Source organism: Alligator sinensis, unplaced genomic scaffold, assembly GCF_000455745.1.
Source record: "Alligator sinensis unplaced genomic scaffold, ASM45574v1 scaffold872_3, whole genome shotgun sequence".
NCBI classification, from domain to species: domain Eukaryota; kingdom Metazoa; phylum Chordata; order Crocodylia; family Alligatoridae; genus Alligator; species Alligator sinensis.
The window spans coordinates 842,133-861,401 of NW_005842137.1; the positions used below are offsets into that span (position 1 = coordinate 842,133).

At 42.4% G+C, this 19,269-nt stretch overlaps 1 protein-coding gene across 1 annotated transcript in view; it reads right to left on the reverse strand.

Moving 5' to 3' along the window:
• The window catches only part of SRPK1 (SRSF protein kinase 1), a 46,921-nt gene that overhangs the window by 3,919 nt on the left and 23,733 nt on the right, over window positions 1-19,269 (reverse strand). The window contains exons 4-14 of the mRNA XM_006025248.2: window positions 17,275-17,383; window positions 16,370-16,457; window positions 14,999-15,086; window positions 13,386-13,492; window positions 12,656-12,821; window positions 9,549-9,574; window positions 8,807-9,020; window positions 7,711-8,145; window positions 6,884-6,984; window positions 5,693-5,800; window positions 3,640-3,709 (exon numbers count right to left, since the gene is read on the reverse strand). Of these exons, the coding sequence (XP_006025310.1) occupies window positions 3,640-3,709; window positions 5,693-5,800; window positions 6,884-6,984; window positions 7,711-8,145; window positions 8,807-9,020; window positions 9,549-9,574; window positions 12,656-12,821; window positions 13,386-13,492; window positions 14,999-15,086; window positions 16,370-16,457; window positions 17,275-17,383 (1,512 nt within the window). The remainder of the gene's footprint in view (window positions 1-3,639; window positions 3,710-5,692; window positions 5,801-6,883; window positions 6,985-7,710; window positions 8,146-8,806; window positions 9,021-9,548; window positions 9,575-12,655; window positions 12,822-13,385; window positions 13,493-14,998; window positions 15,087-16,369; window positions 16,458-17,274; window positions 17,384-19,269) is intronic.

The window sequence follows — 19,269 nt, forward strand, 5'->3', positions numbered from 1 at the left end:
CCTCCGAGATGTGGATGCTGTCCACATCCTGGTACCTGGGAAGAATGGTGTCATGGAAATATTTTTGACTGAAGAATTCCTGAAATTATTTCCCATAGAGGGCAAGGTACCTTGGAATCCAGTTCTACAATATGCACAATGTGGGCTAAAACAACGGGAGAAGAGGAGACAATAAAAGGGACAAAGATGGGATAAAGCAGAATAAAGGAAAAACAACTTTTTTCCAGCTTTATTTAGACAATATTTAGGAAGGCAACCGGTTTAAACGGCAACCTGCTTTCTAACTTGGCTTTAACTGTATGAGGTACAAAAGAAAAAAAAGGCAAGTTTTTAAAGGAATATCGAATCTGAGCTTGTATTACTGAAGAACTCTGCCGAGTACCAGACTGGAAACACTCAATCCTCACATGAGCAGCTGAAATATTAATTAAGAACTTTTCTTCAAACGTCTTTGAGGTCCAAGTTAAACAGGGATGAAACATTTTAAATACCTTCCAAAACTGAATTGTTTCAGATTTGCAACAAGGTAGTACAGTCTAGTGGATAAGGTACTATATGCCAGGACTCAGGATAATCAATTGGTTTGGTCTCATTTGGATAAATCACCTCCTTTTTGCTTCCATTTCCACTCGCATCCTTTATGTATATGGTAAGGATTCATCAGGGCAGGAATAAAGTGCCTAGCTCAATGAAGTTCTGATCTCTTTGATTTTATTAGTTTTCCGTTTGCCCACAAAGTCTTCCAAAAACACAACGCCCTACTCAGTGGTTCCAAAACTGTGCTCATTGGTAAGGAGTCTGCAGACTGAAGTGACCATTCCCTCCAACTGAATAATTAATAAGGGAATCTCATAGTCCACACACAGCAAAATAAAAAAAATTGAGGACTGACAGTGTTCTGCTGGTCCAAAAATTTTGGGAACCTAAAATTGTCCAATTTAATTTCTAGAAGATGGCAAATTTTATAATCCAAACTAGTTTCATAGGGTCTAATAGGGAGCTCACCCACTAGCTTGTTTAGCCACGGTCATGATGCAAAAATACAGCGAAGGTCAGAATGGCATTTTGGATGAGCTGAGTATTAAGAAGGGGTGTTACACTGTGTGATCTCCATGAATTTCAGCTTTCAATAGTTTTTGGATTTTTACACCAAGAATTTTTTAGAGCTAGCTGAAGAGGCAGCCAGGTTTGCCAGCTACATTCAGTAAAGCTAGGTCTAACACGGGAACAGTTGAAAAAGTTAAGATGAATAAACCAAGACAGAAGTCAACAAGCACATAAATCCTGCTGCCATTCAGGGGCAATGCAACTTTAGTGATATTGCTGCAGTCCAAAGGCACTCAACTCCTGATTTTACCCACCTAGCTGAGTCGCATCGACCTTACTGAGTGTTCCCGCATCAACAGTTGTACACATCACTGTTTCAGATGAATACTGAATTGCTTAGGCTAAAACATGCATAAGTGTGTAAAAGTTCCCAGCATCAACAATTAATTTATTTTTATTAGGTAATTACTTCTCCAGTTTTAGGCATGCAAAAATATATGCAATAGTGACTAGGGTATTCTTTGTGGAGCTTTCAACGGCTTCTAGAGAGAGAATTAATAGCTCGCTGATTAAACTAACACTTTGGTCCAAATCTCATGGAATGCATGCCTTTTAGTTTTCAACGCCTTTTGATCCATGTTTTTATCTATTCAGTAAACAATCTGACTTTCTATAGCACATGGTGGTGCTTAGGATTCACACGCTGTACTTGTTATATAAAATACAGCAATTCCTGCTACTGAAGATCACTACCTCACCTAAACTGCTGCAGCTGGGGCGTGGAAGGAAGGAATAATATGGCAAGATACTTGTAAGGCCAAGCCTCCTCAACTTGAGCACTACAATCAATGCTTTTGAGGGGCTGCTCGGACCCTGAATATTGGGAAAGTTTCAGGTGCTGAAGCAGACTTGGCATTTAGCGCTGTTAGAGAGCTCAGACATTCCTATGACAAGAGGGTTTACGTGCATTCTGTGTCGAAACAATGCGACAAGATGGTGCTTGCCCACTTGCATACCATGTGTGACACTCATAGAAGTGTCAAAAGAATTTTACTGGTGCAACAATAAGCCTCTGCTCCAGACTCATATGGACCAAACCAACAAGCATAAAAAGCACAAAATCAAGTTACTATGAAGATGTTAAATGAGGTTTACACATTAGACTAAATGTGATTTTTCAACTACTTGATCAGAAGAAGGGCTCTAAAGTGACAAAATAGGGACTGTATCAGGAATGTAACTTGTTAAAATTTGTGGGAGCCACACACCATCACCAAAGGTACACTATTTTTCAGTATATGCAACAGACTTAATGGTTACATATTAGACATTCTGCAATTATGAACCCAACTCCTTAAATGTCACGATCTAGAAAGCCACAGGTAAAATTTGCCTTTAGAGAGTGAAGTCTCTGGAATTTCAGTTCTCTGTTGCTGGTTTCATCATATTCTGGACATGCACAATAGCTGTGTTCACTAGTAAATGGAAAGAGAACAGTTCTGGTACCTCTATATTTAGGCTAATGGGCAACAGAATGAATTGTTAGATAATTGTATTACTTATGTAATTTCTGTTTGAGACTTAAGGCACAGTCAAAGGCTGTCACCGACATCATCTATGAATTAATGTCGCTAGTGCTGACGTCTCACTAAAGAAAGCAGTGGTTAAAATAAATCATTTTATTCTGAACAAAGTCTTAAGCTGCCAACATCAAATTCAGAGTAACAACTTGCACAGATTGCAGTTATAGCTCATTACCATCAAATCTATTCATTTCCTCCTGCTCATTTTAAAAGGCAGATAAAGGCATCACTAGAAAAAGCTGTAGTGAGGAAGGGCAACAGTAAAAAAGTGTTCATTACAATGCATATTTATATACAAAATTCACCTGCTGCTATAGCATGTTTCTGGTATTTAGAGGTGGCCATTTTACTGGTCTCTTTCTGAGATCAGGTTTGCTCAGAGCACTAGGACTCAGAGGAGACCTGTAATATATTCCCAGCCCGCCCCAGACTATTCTGTCATGTTGAAAAGTCAGGTCCCATCTGTGCCTCAATTTCTTTATCTGTAAAGTGAGGATAAAAGTACTTGCTTTACAAAGGAAAGCCTTTTCAGGTTTATAAGCAAACAAACACCAAATAAAAGGAAGGCATATTATAAAACTGTTCAGTGTCACTTTTGTTTGTATGATCAGAAGTCTAACCATGTGCATTATGGAGATTACATGTTCTGGTTTAAAGGCATTTGGAATACAAACCCGTAAAAATCAGGGATCGCTCACAGAACCTACAAGAAACAAGAAGGACAACAAAGGCTAAGGGGTATACTCAGATTGAATAGCAAGATGAGAAATGGAAGCAGCAGCAGTAAAAGAGAAGGTTAATTTGGTATCAAACAAAAACTAAATTTTTACTGATCGGCATCTCACAGCAAAGCCTCAACAGCATGGATGTTTCCTAATTTTACTAACTTAGGGCCTGTTTACTTATGCAAAACGTCTGTGCTTTAATGTCTTCCAAGAAGCAACTCTTTGTCTCTGGACAATCCCTCAATTCATTGCTATCTCATTTTTCTTTTAAAAAAGACACACACCTTCATCCCGAGAGTAGTCTTCTCCAGAGTGAGGCTCAAACAGGTAGTCTCCTGTAGCTAATTCAAAGGCCTAAACAACAAAAAAGTAGTGTTAAATCACATCAGGCACCTCTAACTGTTGCTGCTAGAACTACACTTGAGTCTTAATTTAGAATATATTCTGCATATGTCATGGCAGCTGAGGAGACAGGATTGTTCTAGGTTTTCCACCAAATTAAACCTGACATACATTGTAAAGTGCAACACATTTCAAAACCCACAATGCTGCACCTTATAGAAATATCTCCATCACTGTCTGAATCATAGCAAAATGGAGCATCTATGAACTAGAAATTTAAATCATTAAAACAGAGTGCAAAATTTAGGATCCACATACTTGACCCTGGCTCGGATCTCATATTTAGAAGTATCACAAGCATGCAAGATACTTGGACTAAAAAGGTGGGGTTTCTTTTATAAAGCTTCCTCCAAAAAAGCAGTTTGCAAAAGCTCAAATTTTCTAGACAGCTTCTCTCTCGATCTCTTTCTAGATTCAAAAGCATTTTTGATTGATTCTGAATGAAGCTGACACATGACACTTTCACGTGTCAACACGTCAGTGCTAAATGGCACTTGTATCTCAAGAGCTTATATTTAGGCAGCTGTTCACAAGGCCTTTGTACCCCTAAGAGGTCACAGTTACTGAACCTTCACAATTACCAAAACAGCCTCATATTTACCACAGAAGGCATGCACATAGACAGTTATCATGGAGTAGATGACACACTAAGTTCACATACCAGCTTACATGGTGATAAATTTGCACATGTGCCCACATGCCAAGTGTTTTATTTATTATTTAATACCCAGCACTAAGGCTGCCAAGAAATCTTCCAAAACTGAATCAATTTATACTTGTTTTATTTCAGGAGTCTGTAGAGATCCTTGAACAGGCCTGCCAGACTAAAACTGAGTGCTACTCTGGAACATCACAATATCTAAATGTCCAGCTGCTAGCTCATTTAACAGCAACACTTCTTATGATGTGCTCATTCTACAGTTCCAAACTGGTTCTCAAGGTCTCGCAAAGGCAAAGAGGACAAAATTCCTCTTACCAAGTTTCAGACTTCCAGCTTCTTTTCAACAACATACTTAATGCATTATGCATCAATACAAGAACACTGAGTGTACTGAAAATCTGAAGTCTGGAGAGAGAGTAAAATATTTATCAAGATAAACACCAAATGAACTGACTTGTTAGACAATCTGCATGGGGAAGATTTAAGAGAGTGATAATGCATAAGTCTGAGGTTTCTGCCATATAATTAAAATTTAATATCCTGCATAACACGTGGGCCCCCTAGCTATAAACCTACACAATTTTAAAACTAATGGATCTCTTTCAAGAGAGAACTCCCAATCTGTGTCTTCCTGATGAAGGTCTGAAACAAACCAAGAACCACTGGAGAGATGATTAAAAACCAAGCAGGAAGTTAATACTTTCCTTTCTTCCTTGTCCTTATACTGAATCAACTGTATAGTTGGAAAGACATGTTGGACAAGCTTTCTTGAGAAGACTGGAGGAAGGGCAACTTGTGTCCAAAAGTCTGTCTAACATCTTTCAACTATAGGAGTTGGTTTAATGAAATGACATAACTGCAGACCTTGCTTCTAGTGTATCCCTTTGACTAATCATTGCTTCAACAGCAGTGCTCTTAATTACAATTTTAAAATCAGTCACTGTATCATAATATGCCTTTGGCATATCAAGGCTGCAAGATGCTAACCCCAAAGGGAAAAACCGATGCAGTATACTAAGGTATCAGAGCAAAGAAGCACACCCCTTTGTTACTCTGCGCAGATCTAGCCTTGTCTATCTTAGATGGAAGACGCACAGAATGCAACAAGCCCAGAAGCTTCCTAGATTGGCTAGGAACCTAGATTCCTAGGTTGGCTTTAAAGTACCGGTCATTTTCTCAGAGCCAGCTACCGATTCTGTGACGCAGCGAACACCATGTATAGGAACTGCCAGGATGCTCTGCAGCCCTGGGTTCACTCTGCTTACTGAACTCACCATACAAGCTGTGCTCCAGATGTCAGCAGGAGTGTTATAACCAGATCCAATCAATACCTCCAGGGATCGGTATTGCCTTGTCTGAATATCTTCAGTGAAGTGCTTGTGCTAAAGGTGAAAAGAAGTCTTTATTAAAATGCAAGTGATCTTTAATGGAAACGATGCTATTGAAGTGAAGACCAGAACAGTGATGTTTACAGAGACATCTCCCAGATGAAGTGTGACAGACAAGACTTTAAGGAAGTGTTTAAAAGAGGGGAAAAAATTCTGTAAGAATTAACATGATCTAACTACAGACAGCTTTCCTAGCAGAAATTTTTCTTCAGAAGCAGCAGCAGGGAAGATGGCCGTTCTAAAAATTAACCTGCCAAGTGTTATCAAGTGACTTGTGATTGTTAAGCAGGCTCATATCTGATAGAAACTGTCAGTATTTGACAAACCTGAAACATATAGCCTGAACAGTAGAAGGCATGCTTACTAGCTAGACTCGTTTCAAAATAATGAGCTTGCATGTTAATGCTAGAGAATTAAGGAGGTCGGACAACACCACATCAGGAAAATTTAGAATTAAAGCAACTGGCAACATTTTGGTGAACACAGGTTAAGTGTCATTATATATCCTACACTAAACTCCAGGCAGACACATAATTATCATAAAACCAGGTTTTAGTTCCCTGGAACTCTACATTCATAATTCTACATCTCTCTTACCAGAGAATGCTTCTGTATCTACCTTAAGTACCTAAAGCTATGAACACAACTAGGACACTGCCTCACTAAGTGATGCAAGTCAAACACAGGGCCCTGAACACTTGAGACATTTCCAAGTATTTAGCAGCTTCAGTCTTTTACAAGCATTTATACAGGCAGTCTCCTACTCAAGATTTCAAATTGGCTTAAGAATACTGCAGTATATACAGGCTTTGCAGGGACAAAATTGTTTACATTCAGTCTTCTGCAATCAGCAGTCAAGCTAATGAGCTACAAGGATGGCTACAATAGGGAACAGCAGAGGATCTTTCAAACACTAGAGGGATAGCAACATGATTCTTCCACTCACAGAACTGCATAGGAGCAATAAGCATTTTCCATCTTTTATTTAAAAAAAATAGATGGTGCCTTCTACATCCTCCCTAACTGGGAACAGATTAGAAGCTTTGGTCTGTTGACCCTAAAGAGTTTTAAACTTACCACCCAGCAGGCATTTCCTAGGTCAGCTATCTTCACTTTAAGCTTATCGGCATTCTTGGGTTCAAGAGGATTAAGGAGGAAATTCCCAGGAGTGGATTTTCCTAAAGGCAACATGCACAACAGCTGATTAAATCCACATGGACAGTGCCACCATATGCTCTCCAAATCCTACATGTTTTGTTCTACATGGGATGCACAATGGTCACTGATCAGAACTTTCCCCTTCCTCAAAGTTTAATTACTAGAAACCCACTTTAGTGTCTGATAAGGTGATAGAAACCATCAAGATATTAAGATTGTAATGCCTATAACTACAGTAAATACTAAAAATATTTGGCACAACACAGTTAGATTTGTTTCTTAATCTTGTAGTGGGCTATTTAGTACTTAACTTTTTCTTTACAAGACATGTTCTGCCAGCCAGTGATGGTCTTGGATATTGTGTATAGAAACTTTAAACAGAAAGACACTTCCAACTAGAAAGGAAACATTCCCACTTATAAGCTGACCAAAATAATTAAGACATGCTTGAAAAGAATTAGTTCTTTTTAAAGTAGGGAGGGACAGAATGAATTTGATGAGAACATGGCAGCAATTTATATGCTCCTGATCACAAAAAAGGCATAACTGTCTGTCAAATGAAACCTGCAGATTCTACGAAGGTGAAATTATCAGGACAAGGCTCACCAAGGTGGCCTCAGACAGGATCAAGTCTGACTATGTAAGCTAAGACCCCAACATTAATACTACATTCTGCTCCGTGGCACAACTCTTCCCAAGCAAGGGAAAAGAAGTGTTTTTTCTCATGTATAGGACTCCTCTGATACCTTTATTCACAGATGAGCCATTTTCATTCTCATCCTCTGAGGGTAGCTCTGCCTGGATACGCTGTTGCAAATGGCTAATCTCCTGCTCATTATATGATTGCTCTTCGCTTGAAGTTGCCTGACACACCATGGAATCTAGCACCTCAGAAATTATAGGTACACATGAGTCCACCATGGTTTCTTGTGGTCTGTCCTCAGAGTCTCCGTTACGCTGACTGTAACTACAGCCATGGAAGTTGTTCTCCTCCTGTGCTAGAGGGTCCTCGCCACAGTCATTAGCATTATGAAGATCTTCCTCAAGATGCTCAGGCCCTTGGTTGTTGGAGTCCGAGAAGCCTGTCATTTGCACTACACCGTTGCAATTGATTTCCATGATGCATTTTTCTACGCCACCATCCATTAGGATAGTCTGCTCTTTCACATGAAGGTTTTCATCTAGGAGAGGGAGAAACAAAACAGAAATCAGAACGCTAATAAAAGTACAAAGAAACCTACAAATAGACCGAGTAATAATCAAAGCAAGGCAAGTGCCATACTTCTTTAGCCTGGGGCTGTCAAACATAACCCATGGGTTGCATCTGGCTCCCAGAGCCTCTATCTGGCCCACTGGGCTACCAGGGGCCATCAGAAGTTGACAGATGTGACCTGCCACAGAATATGGGGATGTTTGGCCCTGCTGGCCAGAGCCACCAGCAGCAAGCCTGGCTCACTACTGCAGCTGCTCCCAAACCCTTGCTGCACCCCCAGACTCCTTATACCCAAACCCAGCTTCCTGCTGCCTCTGGACTCTGTCCCATGCTGAATTTGGTCTGTAACAAACCCCGCAGTCTGGACCCAGCCTGGGGCCCCAAGCAAGTCTGACATCCATGCTTTAGCCTATTTTATGCCAGCACAATGTTTTGCAGGTCCCTCAGACTCGATGGAAGTTTTTGCAACAGAATTCAAGAATATTACACAGTTTTCATAAGGTTACCAGCTTGACTGCCACATGCTCTACAACTGTCCACTCCAACTTTACCAGCTTGGCTGTATGAATAGTACTGTGCTGCTGTACATACAGTTGGATGCAAGGCCCTGCAATATGCAAGATTCATACCTGACTTGTGTGGTAGTCCTTCATCTTGTGGACTCTCTTTCAGAAGGATGTGAAGGGGATTCTGAGCTTCTTCCTGATCTGTAGGCTGTGTTTGAACTGGGCTGGATTCCTTCTCCATTTCCTCTATCTCCTGCATTCGCTTTTCTAGTAGTTCAGCTTGACGTTTCTGTTTCTTTTTTAATTTCTTTTTCTTATTCTTTGACATTTTGTCAGCCTGCAAGGAAATGAAAGGGGCAAACCTCTTAGGGGTTGGTCTGGTATTTTCTACTTTAAATACCCCCCACAGCAACAGATGGGATTTAATTTAGCAAATTATTTTAGAGTCTGTGAAGAATCTCGGACGGACAGCTTTGCTGACTGAGTTCCTCTTCCATCAATGAAGCAAATGCAACCACTGTGCAAGCCTTTATCTAGTGCCTTCCAGTGGGTCCCAATCCTGACCTATAAATCCACCTTTTGGTATTAAAAAGTTGTTCAGTCTTTACGGCCTGTATAGTCCTTGGATTTCCACTGGAAACACCATAAAAAGCTTGGGTTGCAGTGATATCTTAAAGATGCAAGTACCTCTCTCCAAAATGTGCCAACACAGCTGATGAATGTTTATATAGTACAAGAACTTGTTAATGTTTCAAGGGCTTCTGGTCCTCCTGCTGTGCTCCCAAAACAGAATTCCCTGATGCTAAAGAACAATCACACAAAAGCTATATACGAGTACTTATAAACAGTCCACAGCTATACTTACTGGTTTGGGTTGTGGTGCAGTACTCACTGAAAGGGAAGGGAAGAAAAGTGAGTTAGTTGCTTGCATTACACTTGTACAGGAATATAAATGCAACATATAACTTGAGCAGAAAAAGTGATTTTTTTTTTTTGATTTTTTTTTTAGAAGCCAGTAACCTCTTCCACAAAGCAATACTGTTTTTCTGTGGGTACTAAGTACTGCTAAAATGTGAAGTTGCACTAACACTAAACCGCAACTGCCTTCTTACTGTACATATATTTGTATAAGACAGGTCAGTGGCTTGTTCTATATGTACTGGTAACAATGAACTTAATTGTATTGTCCAATCCTAACAGTTGGAGAAAAAATGATTTTTCAAAAACAAACAGCAGACACCCACCCAAAATAGCTCATTGCAGAAATTGTTAGTTAAGCTTCAAATGAAATTCTGACACAGCAGACTCATTTGATTGGTGACCAGACCAAAGCCTCCTATTATATTATTTCATAGAATCATAGAAAAATTAGGGCTGGAAAGGACCTCAGGAGGTCAAATCTAGTCCAACCCCCTGCTCAAAGCAGGACCAGCCCCAACTAGATCATCTGAGCCAGGGCTTTGTCTAGCTGGGTCTTAAAAACCTCTAAGGATGGAGAATCCACAACCTCTCTGGGTAACCTGTTTTAGTGCTTTACTACCCTCCTCCTGAGAAAGTTTTTCCTAATATCTAGCCCAAACTTCCCTTACTGCAACTTCAAACCATTGCTCCTTCCTTGTTCCGTCATCTACCATTGCTGAAAACAGCCCAGCTCCATCCTTTTTGGAACCACTGCTCAGGGAGCTGGAGGCTGCTCTTAAATCCCCCCTCAGTCTTCTCTTCGCCAGACTATTTAAATAAGCCCAGTTCCCTCAGGCTCTCCACACAAGTCATGTGCCACAAACCCTTAACCATTTTCATCACCTCTGGACTCTCTCCAATTTGTCCACATCCTTTCTGTAGTGGGAGGCCCAAAACTGCCTACAGTACTCCAGATGTGACCTCACCAGTGCCAAATAGAAGAGAAGAATCACTTCCCTCGATCTGCTGGCAATGCTCTTACTAATGCAGTCTAGTATGCTGTTAGTCTTCTTGGAAACAAGGGCACACTGTTGGCTTGTATTCCGCTTATTCCTTACTGCACCCCCCAGATCCTTTTCTGCAGAGCTGTTGCTTAGTCAGTCAGTCCCAAGCCAGTGCATGGGATTGTTCCATCCTAAGTGCAGACTTTTGCACTTCTTGTTTTTGAACCTCATGAGATTTCTTTGGATCCAATCTTCCAATTTGTCTAGGTCTCCCTGAATCCTAACCCTACCCTCCAATTGATCTATTACCCCCCTTCCCCACCTGAGCTTGGTGTCATCTGCAAACTTGCAGAGAGCGTACTCCATCCCATCTTCCAGGTTGTAGATGAAGATACTGAACAAAACCAGCCCTAGGACCAACCTCTGGGGCACTGTACTTGAAACCGACTACCAGCTAGACAAGCCATTGATTAGTATCCTTCGAGCTCGATGATCCAGCCAGCTTTCTATCCAGCTTATAATCCATCCATCCAACCCATACTTCTGTAGCCTGCTTGCAAGAACGTTGTGGGAGACCACATCAAAAGCCTTGCTAAAGTCAAGGTATATCACATCCACTGCTCTTGCCGTATCCACAAAGCCAGTCATCTCAGCACAGAAGGCAATCAGGTTGGTCAGGCATGACTTGCCCTTGGTGAATTCATGCTGACTGTTCCTAATCACCACCTTCTCCTCCAAGTGCATAGAAATGGATTCTTTGAGGACCTGCTCCATAATTTTTCCAACAGCTGAGGTGAGGCTGACTGGTCTGTAGTTCCCTGGATCCTGCTCCTTCCCTTTCTTAAAGATGGGCACTATATTTTCCCTTTTCTAATCATCTGGGACCTCTGCTGACTGCCATGAATTTTCTGTGTGACTTAAAGAAGATGTAAAGCAAACACAGCAAGGAGAGATGCAAACTAGGACCCTTGAGATACACCTACAGGACACCCCTAGTGCGTCTGAAGAGAGATGCTCTTGATTGCACCTTGCTTTACAGGGAGCACCCTCTACAGCTGCTTAAGAATTCTGACTGGCATCCTTGAGGGCAACTAGAGGGATGCCACTAGCAAAGGTTTCATCACTGCATTTTTGGGTCAGATGCACAAGATCAGGAGTGGATGGGTACAGCATGCTCAAGTGTCCCTCCCTGGACGGTCAGTGACTGAGTAGACATACTCAAAGTCTGAATGCCAAAACTAAGAGAATCTGCCATTGGCCTAGTCAGATTTAGCTGTGCTTAATGGTTTTCAGCCAGAAGCTGGCCCTTTGAAAATATAAAGATGTCTATGGCATGTAATGCAACAGTGTGGAGATATCAGAACTACAATACAATGGAGAAATATCAGCTCTGGTGCCAGAATCAGTACGGCCACACCATGACACTTGTGCGACAATACTGCTTTTGCTTCCAGAGCTTAGAAACCAACAGCCCCTTACTGAATTGAACATTGCAATAGTTCCTAGACATACTGGTACACAAGGAGATCATGACAGGGAGAGTGGAGAATATATATGGAGATTCCAAGCATAAACGAAACCTCATCTGTACTGTCATTTAGAAAATGTTAATGCACCAGGGAAACCATTTATATTGGCTTAATCTCCTCTCAGGTGTGAAGTCAGTGAACAGGTGGCGCTTGAGTCATCTTTTCACAAGACTGCCAAGACAGACCACACAGTTTTATAACAAAGATTTTTACAGCACTCTAGGAGGTAAGCTGTCTAGAACGCATCCAAGATGTGCCATACCACTAATTTTTACAAGCACTTTTGAATCTAACATTTCACCTGGCTACTTTTACTGCACTGTAATAAAGACAGTGCAACTGTGATACCATCTGCTCCCTTTGTTTTAACCAACTAACTTCTTGTAAGAATGTGTGGCTGGTGTGGGAAATGGCTTTATAGAAGTGATGTGAAGTGCTTTTCGTTATTTAGTGATGCTAAGATAAGAACTAGAGGATTTTCTCTTGTCAAATTGGTTACAAGCTTTTTTGACAACACCAGTTTTCAGTGGAAAAGGCACCTGCAGAGCCAGATGGAGGGGGAGCCCCAGATCTCTGCCACTCTGTTGCTTCTGCAGCCAGCCTGCGAATGTACTGGTCATTAACACACAGAAGAATGTTCTCAGGCTTAATATCCGTATGGATGATCCGACATTTTGCGTGCAAGTAATCCAGGCCCTGCAGAACCTGCAGATACGAGGGGAGGATGTAGACAGTCAAGAAAAGCAAGTAGCGGGCAAGCAAGAAGAGAAGAAATGAAGAAAAAACAGTATCAGAGTTAAACTAAAGAAACTCTCTTCAGTAGGTATTTAAAAACTTGTTAAACACCAAGGCCAGCCTGGGATGTTGCTACCAATTTAGGATACTGTTACTATGGAGTTAAAGAGGAAGCGTGTGTACAATTTCAAGTGTAATTAATTAAATGCTCCATCTCCTCCCCACTCTGCTTGATCTACCACTGCTACAGTACTAATGCTCACATAACTTTTAAAGCTTCCCTCCTTCCTCTCCTTGACAAAGTCACTGTTCAAAGCAGACCTTCAGCTAGTCAAGATGCAAATTATGACAGCTGAAATACCTGTGGGCTAATATCTTCAGAGAAAAGACTAATCTTACATTTAATTGAACTGTTTGTGGGGACACGCATCAATAAGAGTTTAAGGCTCATTTTCCTGCATCTAACAAGAAAAATTTTGCTCACAAAGGAATTCAAGGAATGAGGGCATTAACAAAGACTGAATTGAAACGTGCCTGTTGGATGATTTTTTTGACACAGGGGAGTGGAAGCCCCTGATAATTTGACTTGATGATCCACTTCAGAAGATGATGTCCTAGAACTTCAAACACCATACAGATATCTGTAATTCGGTCAAGGAGAAAGAGGGACATTCTGACCCAGTGAGCCTCCAGCATTTTCAAAACAGAGCTAAAAATAAAAAATAAATCCAATACAAGGAGCTACTTCTGTCACCTAAGCTGGCAGTTCTTACAGACACCCTTTCCCTCCCAACACAGGTGGCTATGCTAGGTGTTAGGAGCAGCACGTGGATGTGAGCACTCTCAAACAAACATTGCCACCAAATACATACACCCCTAGTATAGCTGAAGATGATGTTGGTTTTATGCAACGGCTGTAATGCAGCAGCAACAATATCAGATTCTGGAAAGAGACCACTTATGCAGTGGACCATGCATGAACTGCTTAAGCACAATACCTAGCTGAAAATGCAAATTCCAGAAGCATCTTGGCTCCTACCCCAGGCAATAAATAAATAAAAAAAATAATTAAAAAAAAAAAAAAAAAAAATCACACCTCCATTTCTCCACAGCTCTGAACAGGCAACACAAATCTCAAGATGCCAGCCACTTGCAGAACATATTTTTCCCCACTCCCTGCTTCTTTATCAGTGCCACACTGACATCCTCATTATTTTTTAACTGCATTTATATTAGCTCAGTGATTCACAACCAGGGTGGCATGGCCTCAAAATCCTTTCAAGGGGGCTGTGGGGTGCCATACACTGTTTGTACGCCTTACAGTGCTAATATGATTCACAAGATAAACCCACAGATTTCAAACAGGAATCCATAGTGTTAAAGATATTCTGCCCCATTGTGGTCTTTGAGTTCTTTGCAACAGAAAAATGGCTGTTATTTTTCTGCAATCAAAAAATGAATAAAAACAAACCTTGCCTGCCTATGTCCTTAGACCAAAATGGCTACAACCAACAAGCCCACATCATATATACAGGGACAATCAAGGGTTTCTCTGTTCCCAGTATTACAGGTTTTCAATAACCCAACAGTTTCTAACCTAGGTCATAAAAATGCATTTTAGAAGCAACATTGCATCTATAAGCCTTCTAATGTCCATGCTAATGTTTCTGATTTAAAGCCTACTTACGTTGCCAAGTAACAGACCCTGAAGTTTGCCTACTTGTGCTAGGGCACATCCCTGATATTTTGCAGTACCTTCACTCTTTTCAATCAGCCATTATTACAAAGCTGCTATCGGGCCTGACCAAGGTTCAAAGAGAGAGGGGGAAAAAGCAGCAGCTATTCATCTGCAGTCTGCACTGGAGTACAGCCACTATTTTAAAATCATGACTCAGCCGAACGTCCCTTCCGCACAAATGCACATAATTTCAGAGTCGCAAAGTAAATGATTATTCCAAGTATGTATTCTGCAGACACCTTCAAGGCCTACTGAAAAAAGATTTTTTTTAATTGTTTTTATTATTGCAGACTTGCTTTTGGAGGATAAAATGCCTGCCAAAACACCGTTCAAACTTTCATTGGCCTAACAGCGATGCAGAAAACGTCCATACTAATGCAATGCTCCACATTTATTCCAAAAAGGATACGGGAGCCATTCACTCCTGAGATCTTGAAGTCATCTAATAATTGAACCACTCTCTCTTTATTCGGATCACTGGGATCACTGTTGCGGACCTGCATGGAAAGAAGATAAGGGACACAAGATAAATCCTTCAATGGAATTCCTGGGCTAGGAAACATTGGGAGTCACAGGAAGGAGCTTTAAGAGGGATATGGATGCACCTATACCATGTCTCTTTCCTGTTTATTTCTTAACACACAAAGCATTTCAAACAGCACAAAACATGTCTACATTCATATGAATCTGAAATAAGGTAGAATAAGAATCTAAAACACAAAAGCTACTTTAGAATAGCCCCATAGGTTGATACTCTTACCCTCAAACCAGATACCTCATTTCCATTCGGTTCCCAGATCTCAAGTGGGATAAATAGGAAGACAGGTTCCAGAACGGGGAGTGTTTCTACTCATGCAGCTATTCTGTAATAACCTGGTATACAACCCTCCTCAAACCAGTAAGATCCAAGGAAAAAAGGAAGACCACCAGAAGAGGAAAGTGCTGTGTGCAGAAATGGCTGGAAACAGACTGCACCCATGTTGTCGCTGCCTCATCCCCTTCAACTGTAAAAAGTGCTCAGGCACAGTGAAAAGAGCTCATTGTGCACGTGCCACAAAGCCAAAGGGGGTGGCCAGAATTCCTTGCTATGAACCTGGGTGCTAGTGAGCTCTCTGAGCTCACCAGCATGTCAACAGAGCTCCTGCTGCAAATGCCACAGGAGCTGTGAACTCAGAGCTCACTGGCTGGTCAGGACAGGGCCTGCCCAGAGTCCCTGCTTTCAAGCAGCTCTGAAGCTTGCTGCCAATTGCTCTTAGAGCTGCAAGCATCCTTGGGATGCTGCTCACCCTTTTTCTCCCCAAGCTGCTGAAATGGGGAATGGGGAGGAGAGGCAAATTGAAAGCAAACAGCCACAAGCGCTGAACCTGCTTGAAAGCAAGGACTGGGCAGACCCTCAGCTGAGCAGCTGGTGAGCTCATAGAGCTCTCAGGAGCTCTGCTGACAGGCTGGGGAGCTCTGGACCCACCCCTGTATGTCTTTTTGTAGAACTAGTGAAACCCTGTTTCCTATCAGGTCATAACCAACACTTTCATAGATCTCAAACACCACCAGAAAGGTTAAAACCCACTGAACAGCATTCCTTAAGTCTCAGTAAACACAGCACAAACTTTCTCCTTTAAGGATGAAACAAAAAAGTCTAGTCAATAAGGCCTGTCGTGTCATGCTGCTCCCACATACTGTGGAAATAAGACAATCTGCTAGCCCAAGGACTACTTCCAAACTGACTTTCATATGAACTCTGGAAGTGGACAAAGCTGACCAGAGCCCTTCAAGTACTCACCGACTTCAGCAGCTTGATCTCGTCCAGCGCTGTTTCAGTATAGTGCTCAGCACTCTTCACTACTTTCATTGCCACAAACCTCTTGCCCCTAAACACAAGCAGAGCAAGTTTATGTCAATGGTCTCCCAATTAAAAGGAGATAGCTGTCAGCATTCTCTTAATTCACTTTGGTCAGAGTTGATTAGTTAGGATTGCTTTCTGAGTAAGAGGAAGACAAGTTCTAGTTCACTCGTGTGAAAGTTGTCTTTGAGGCTCTTATGGTCTTAAGAAAAATTAACGCTTTTGTAAGTGCCATACTGGGTCAGGCCAGTGATCCATCCAGCCCAGTGTCCTGTTTCCAGCAATGGCAGAGATGGATCGCTTTAGAGGGACAGCACTGAACTGGATGTCTACAGTGTTCTATATTTCCTGTTCGTTACCCTCCCTGACTTTCATCACCACTGGTTTAGGGATGCCATAGAATACATCTTTGACTGTTCTGTTCTATAGCTCTAATGCCCATCAGTGCATCTAGCCCCTTTTTGAATTTGGCTATACTATCTGCCTCTACAGCCTCCTGTGGTAATGAGTTCCACAGGTTAACTACACGCTGCGTAAAAAAGTACTTCATCTTGCTTTATCCGTTTGTCTCAAAAACAAACAACAGCCTAACTGGCCAAAAGTGATGGGTCAGGAACAGCTGAACACAGGCATTCTTCCTACGAGATATGTACGTTATACCTCTGCATAGTACAATAATCTCGGTGGACAATCTATGCATAACTTGTTTAAAATAACGGAAGTCTGAAGAGAACAGGCTGCTACTTATAAAGCATCTGCTAATCTACCTGAACATTACTTACTCTGAATTTTTGGTAGAAATACCCATTAAAAATAAACCAGCCCCACCCCCCCCAACAACTTACTGAATGTCCCAAGCTAGCCACACGGTGGAAAAGTGCCCCCATCCAAGCTTCCGGATGACATGGTATCGGCCGTTGAATAGATCTCCTATTTTCACTAGATGATAACCACCTGGAAGAACCAAGGGGGATATCATCACAAGAGATCAGTCAGCAATGAATGTCAGTGAGCAAACAGGTGGAACAGGAGCCACAATTTCATGACAACTTTTGATAAATATTTAAACATAAAGGATACTTGGGAATTTCTCTAGGGCAGTGCTTCTCAACCTTTTTCCTACTGGGACCCATTTCCAAAGGTTCATGGCCTGTCCCAAACCACACCCTGTGGATTTTTCATTTTAATGGAGATACCTGTGGATTTTCCATTTTGCAAAGAGCTCTCTGATGGCTGGCAGAGTTCCAGCCTGCAAGAGCTTCTTGCAAAAAGTATGGCAAACCCTAAGCCCAGTCCTGATAGGGAGCGAGAGGGGGAAACACCACTCGGTCACCACATGGGGCCTGAGACTCAGTCAGCCAAGGCTTGGCTCAGGCTTGCTTTCCCTTCTGGAGCCTTTGAGGTAAGTGGGGCTTGCTGGGGGCCCACTCTGGCAGAGCTGGAAGGAGTGGGAGCTGTGGGTCAGGGATGGAGGACACCAGCAAAGCTGGTTAGGGGGCCTGTGGGGCAGGTGCAGGTGACTGCCAGGACTGGTGTGGGGGGGGAAGGGGTTGGGGACTGTGGGAAGAGCCGATGGGGTGGGGTTGTATGGATGGGGGCTGAGGGGAGTGGGGAGGTGTTTTCAGGAAGCCCCATGTGGCCACTGGTGCATGGACCAGGAGCCATGTGCCATCAGGCCGGGTGAGAAGCTGCCCATGGAGGCATGGAGTCATGCATCATTGGGCCGGGCAGGCTCCGTGCCTCCATGAGTGGCTTCCTGCTAGAGTGCTGGAAGCCCCACCCAGAGGCACAGAGCCTGCCCGGCCCAATGGCACGTGGCTCCTGGTCAACATACCATCAGGCTGGGCCGGTCAGCCCTGAGACTCCACGTGGGGCTTCTAGCACTCCAGTGGGAAGCCACCTATGGAGGCAGAGAGCCCGCCTGGCACGATGGCATGTGGCTCCCAACTGCAGTGCTGTGATTCGCACGTGCTGGCAGAAAGCCAGCTTGCTTTGGTTCAAAAGCGCGTGCCAGTGGGCCGGGCCAGCTCCATGCCAGTATGTGCAGGCCCTGGGGCTCAGGGATGCATGTCACCTGGGGCTCTGCTTGCCATGGCCATGAACACCCTGAGGGCCCACTGCTGCTGAGCCACTAGCCAAACCTTCATACTCACACCCATTCACTACCCCCCGACCTGCTCACAACCCCCACCCTCAACCACCCACAACCCCCCCCACACCTACTCCCTCATACAACCCCCCCATACCTTCACAAATCCCCCCACACCCACCTCCCAATGATACAAAGTACCTGCATATATTTCTAAAGAAGGTTCAAACAGTGTTATATTTAATTTGCAAAAAAAAAAAAATGTAATTAATTTTACATAATTTTGAGATTTCCTGTGCATAATTCCCTGGGGTATACAGAATCATGTCAGCAGGAGCTCTGATTTTCCATGATGAAAAACCCAAAATCAAATGCCAAAATATAGAGGTATTTAGAATTTATTTTGTTATAGTGATTGAGGCACTGGTAGGTGTCCAAATTGCTTTAAAACTGTAAATATAACAAAAAAAATTGTGTTATATAGTGGCCTTTCATTTTAATCATGGGTTTTGGGGTTTTAATCAGAGAATTTCCATTTTTATCACAGATTTATTTATGTATTTATTTTATCAGAGAAAACCAGGATCCCTGATCTTAAGTCACATGCACAAGAGGGCTAAATTAAGGTTACATAGTTTCAAAGGAGCTAGGGTCAGGAGGGACCCGATCAGATCATCTAGCCTGACCCCCTGCCACAGGCAGGAATGAATGCTGGGTTCAAAAGTCCCCAGACAGGGGATCATCTAACCTC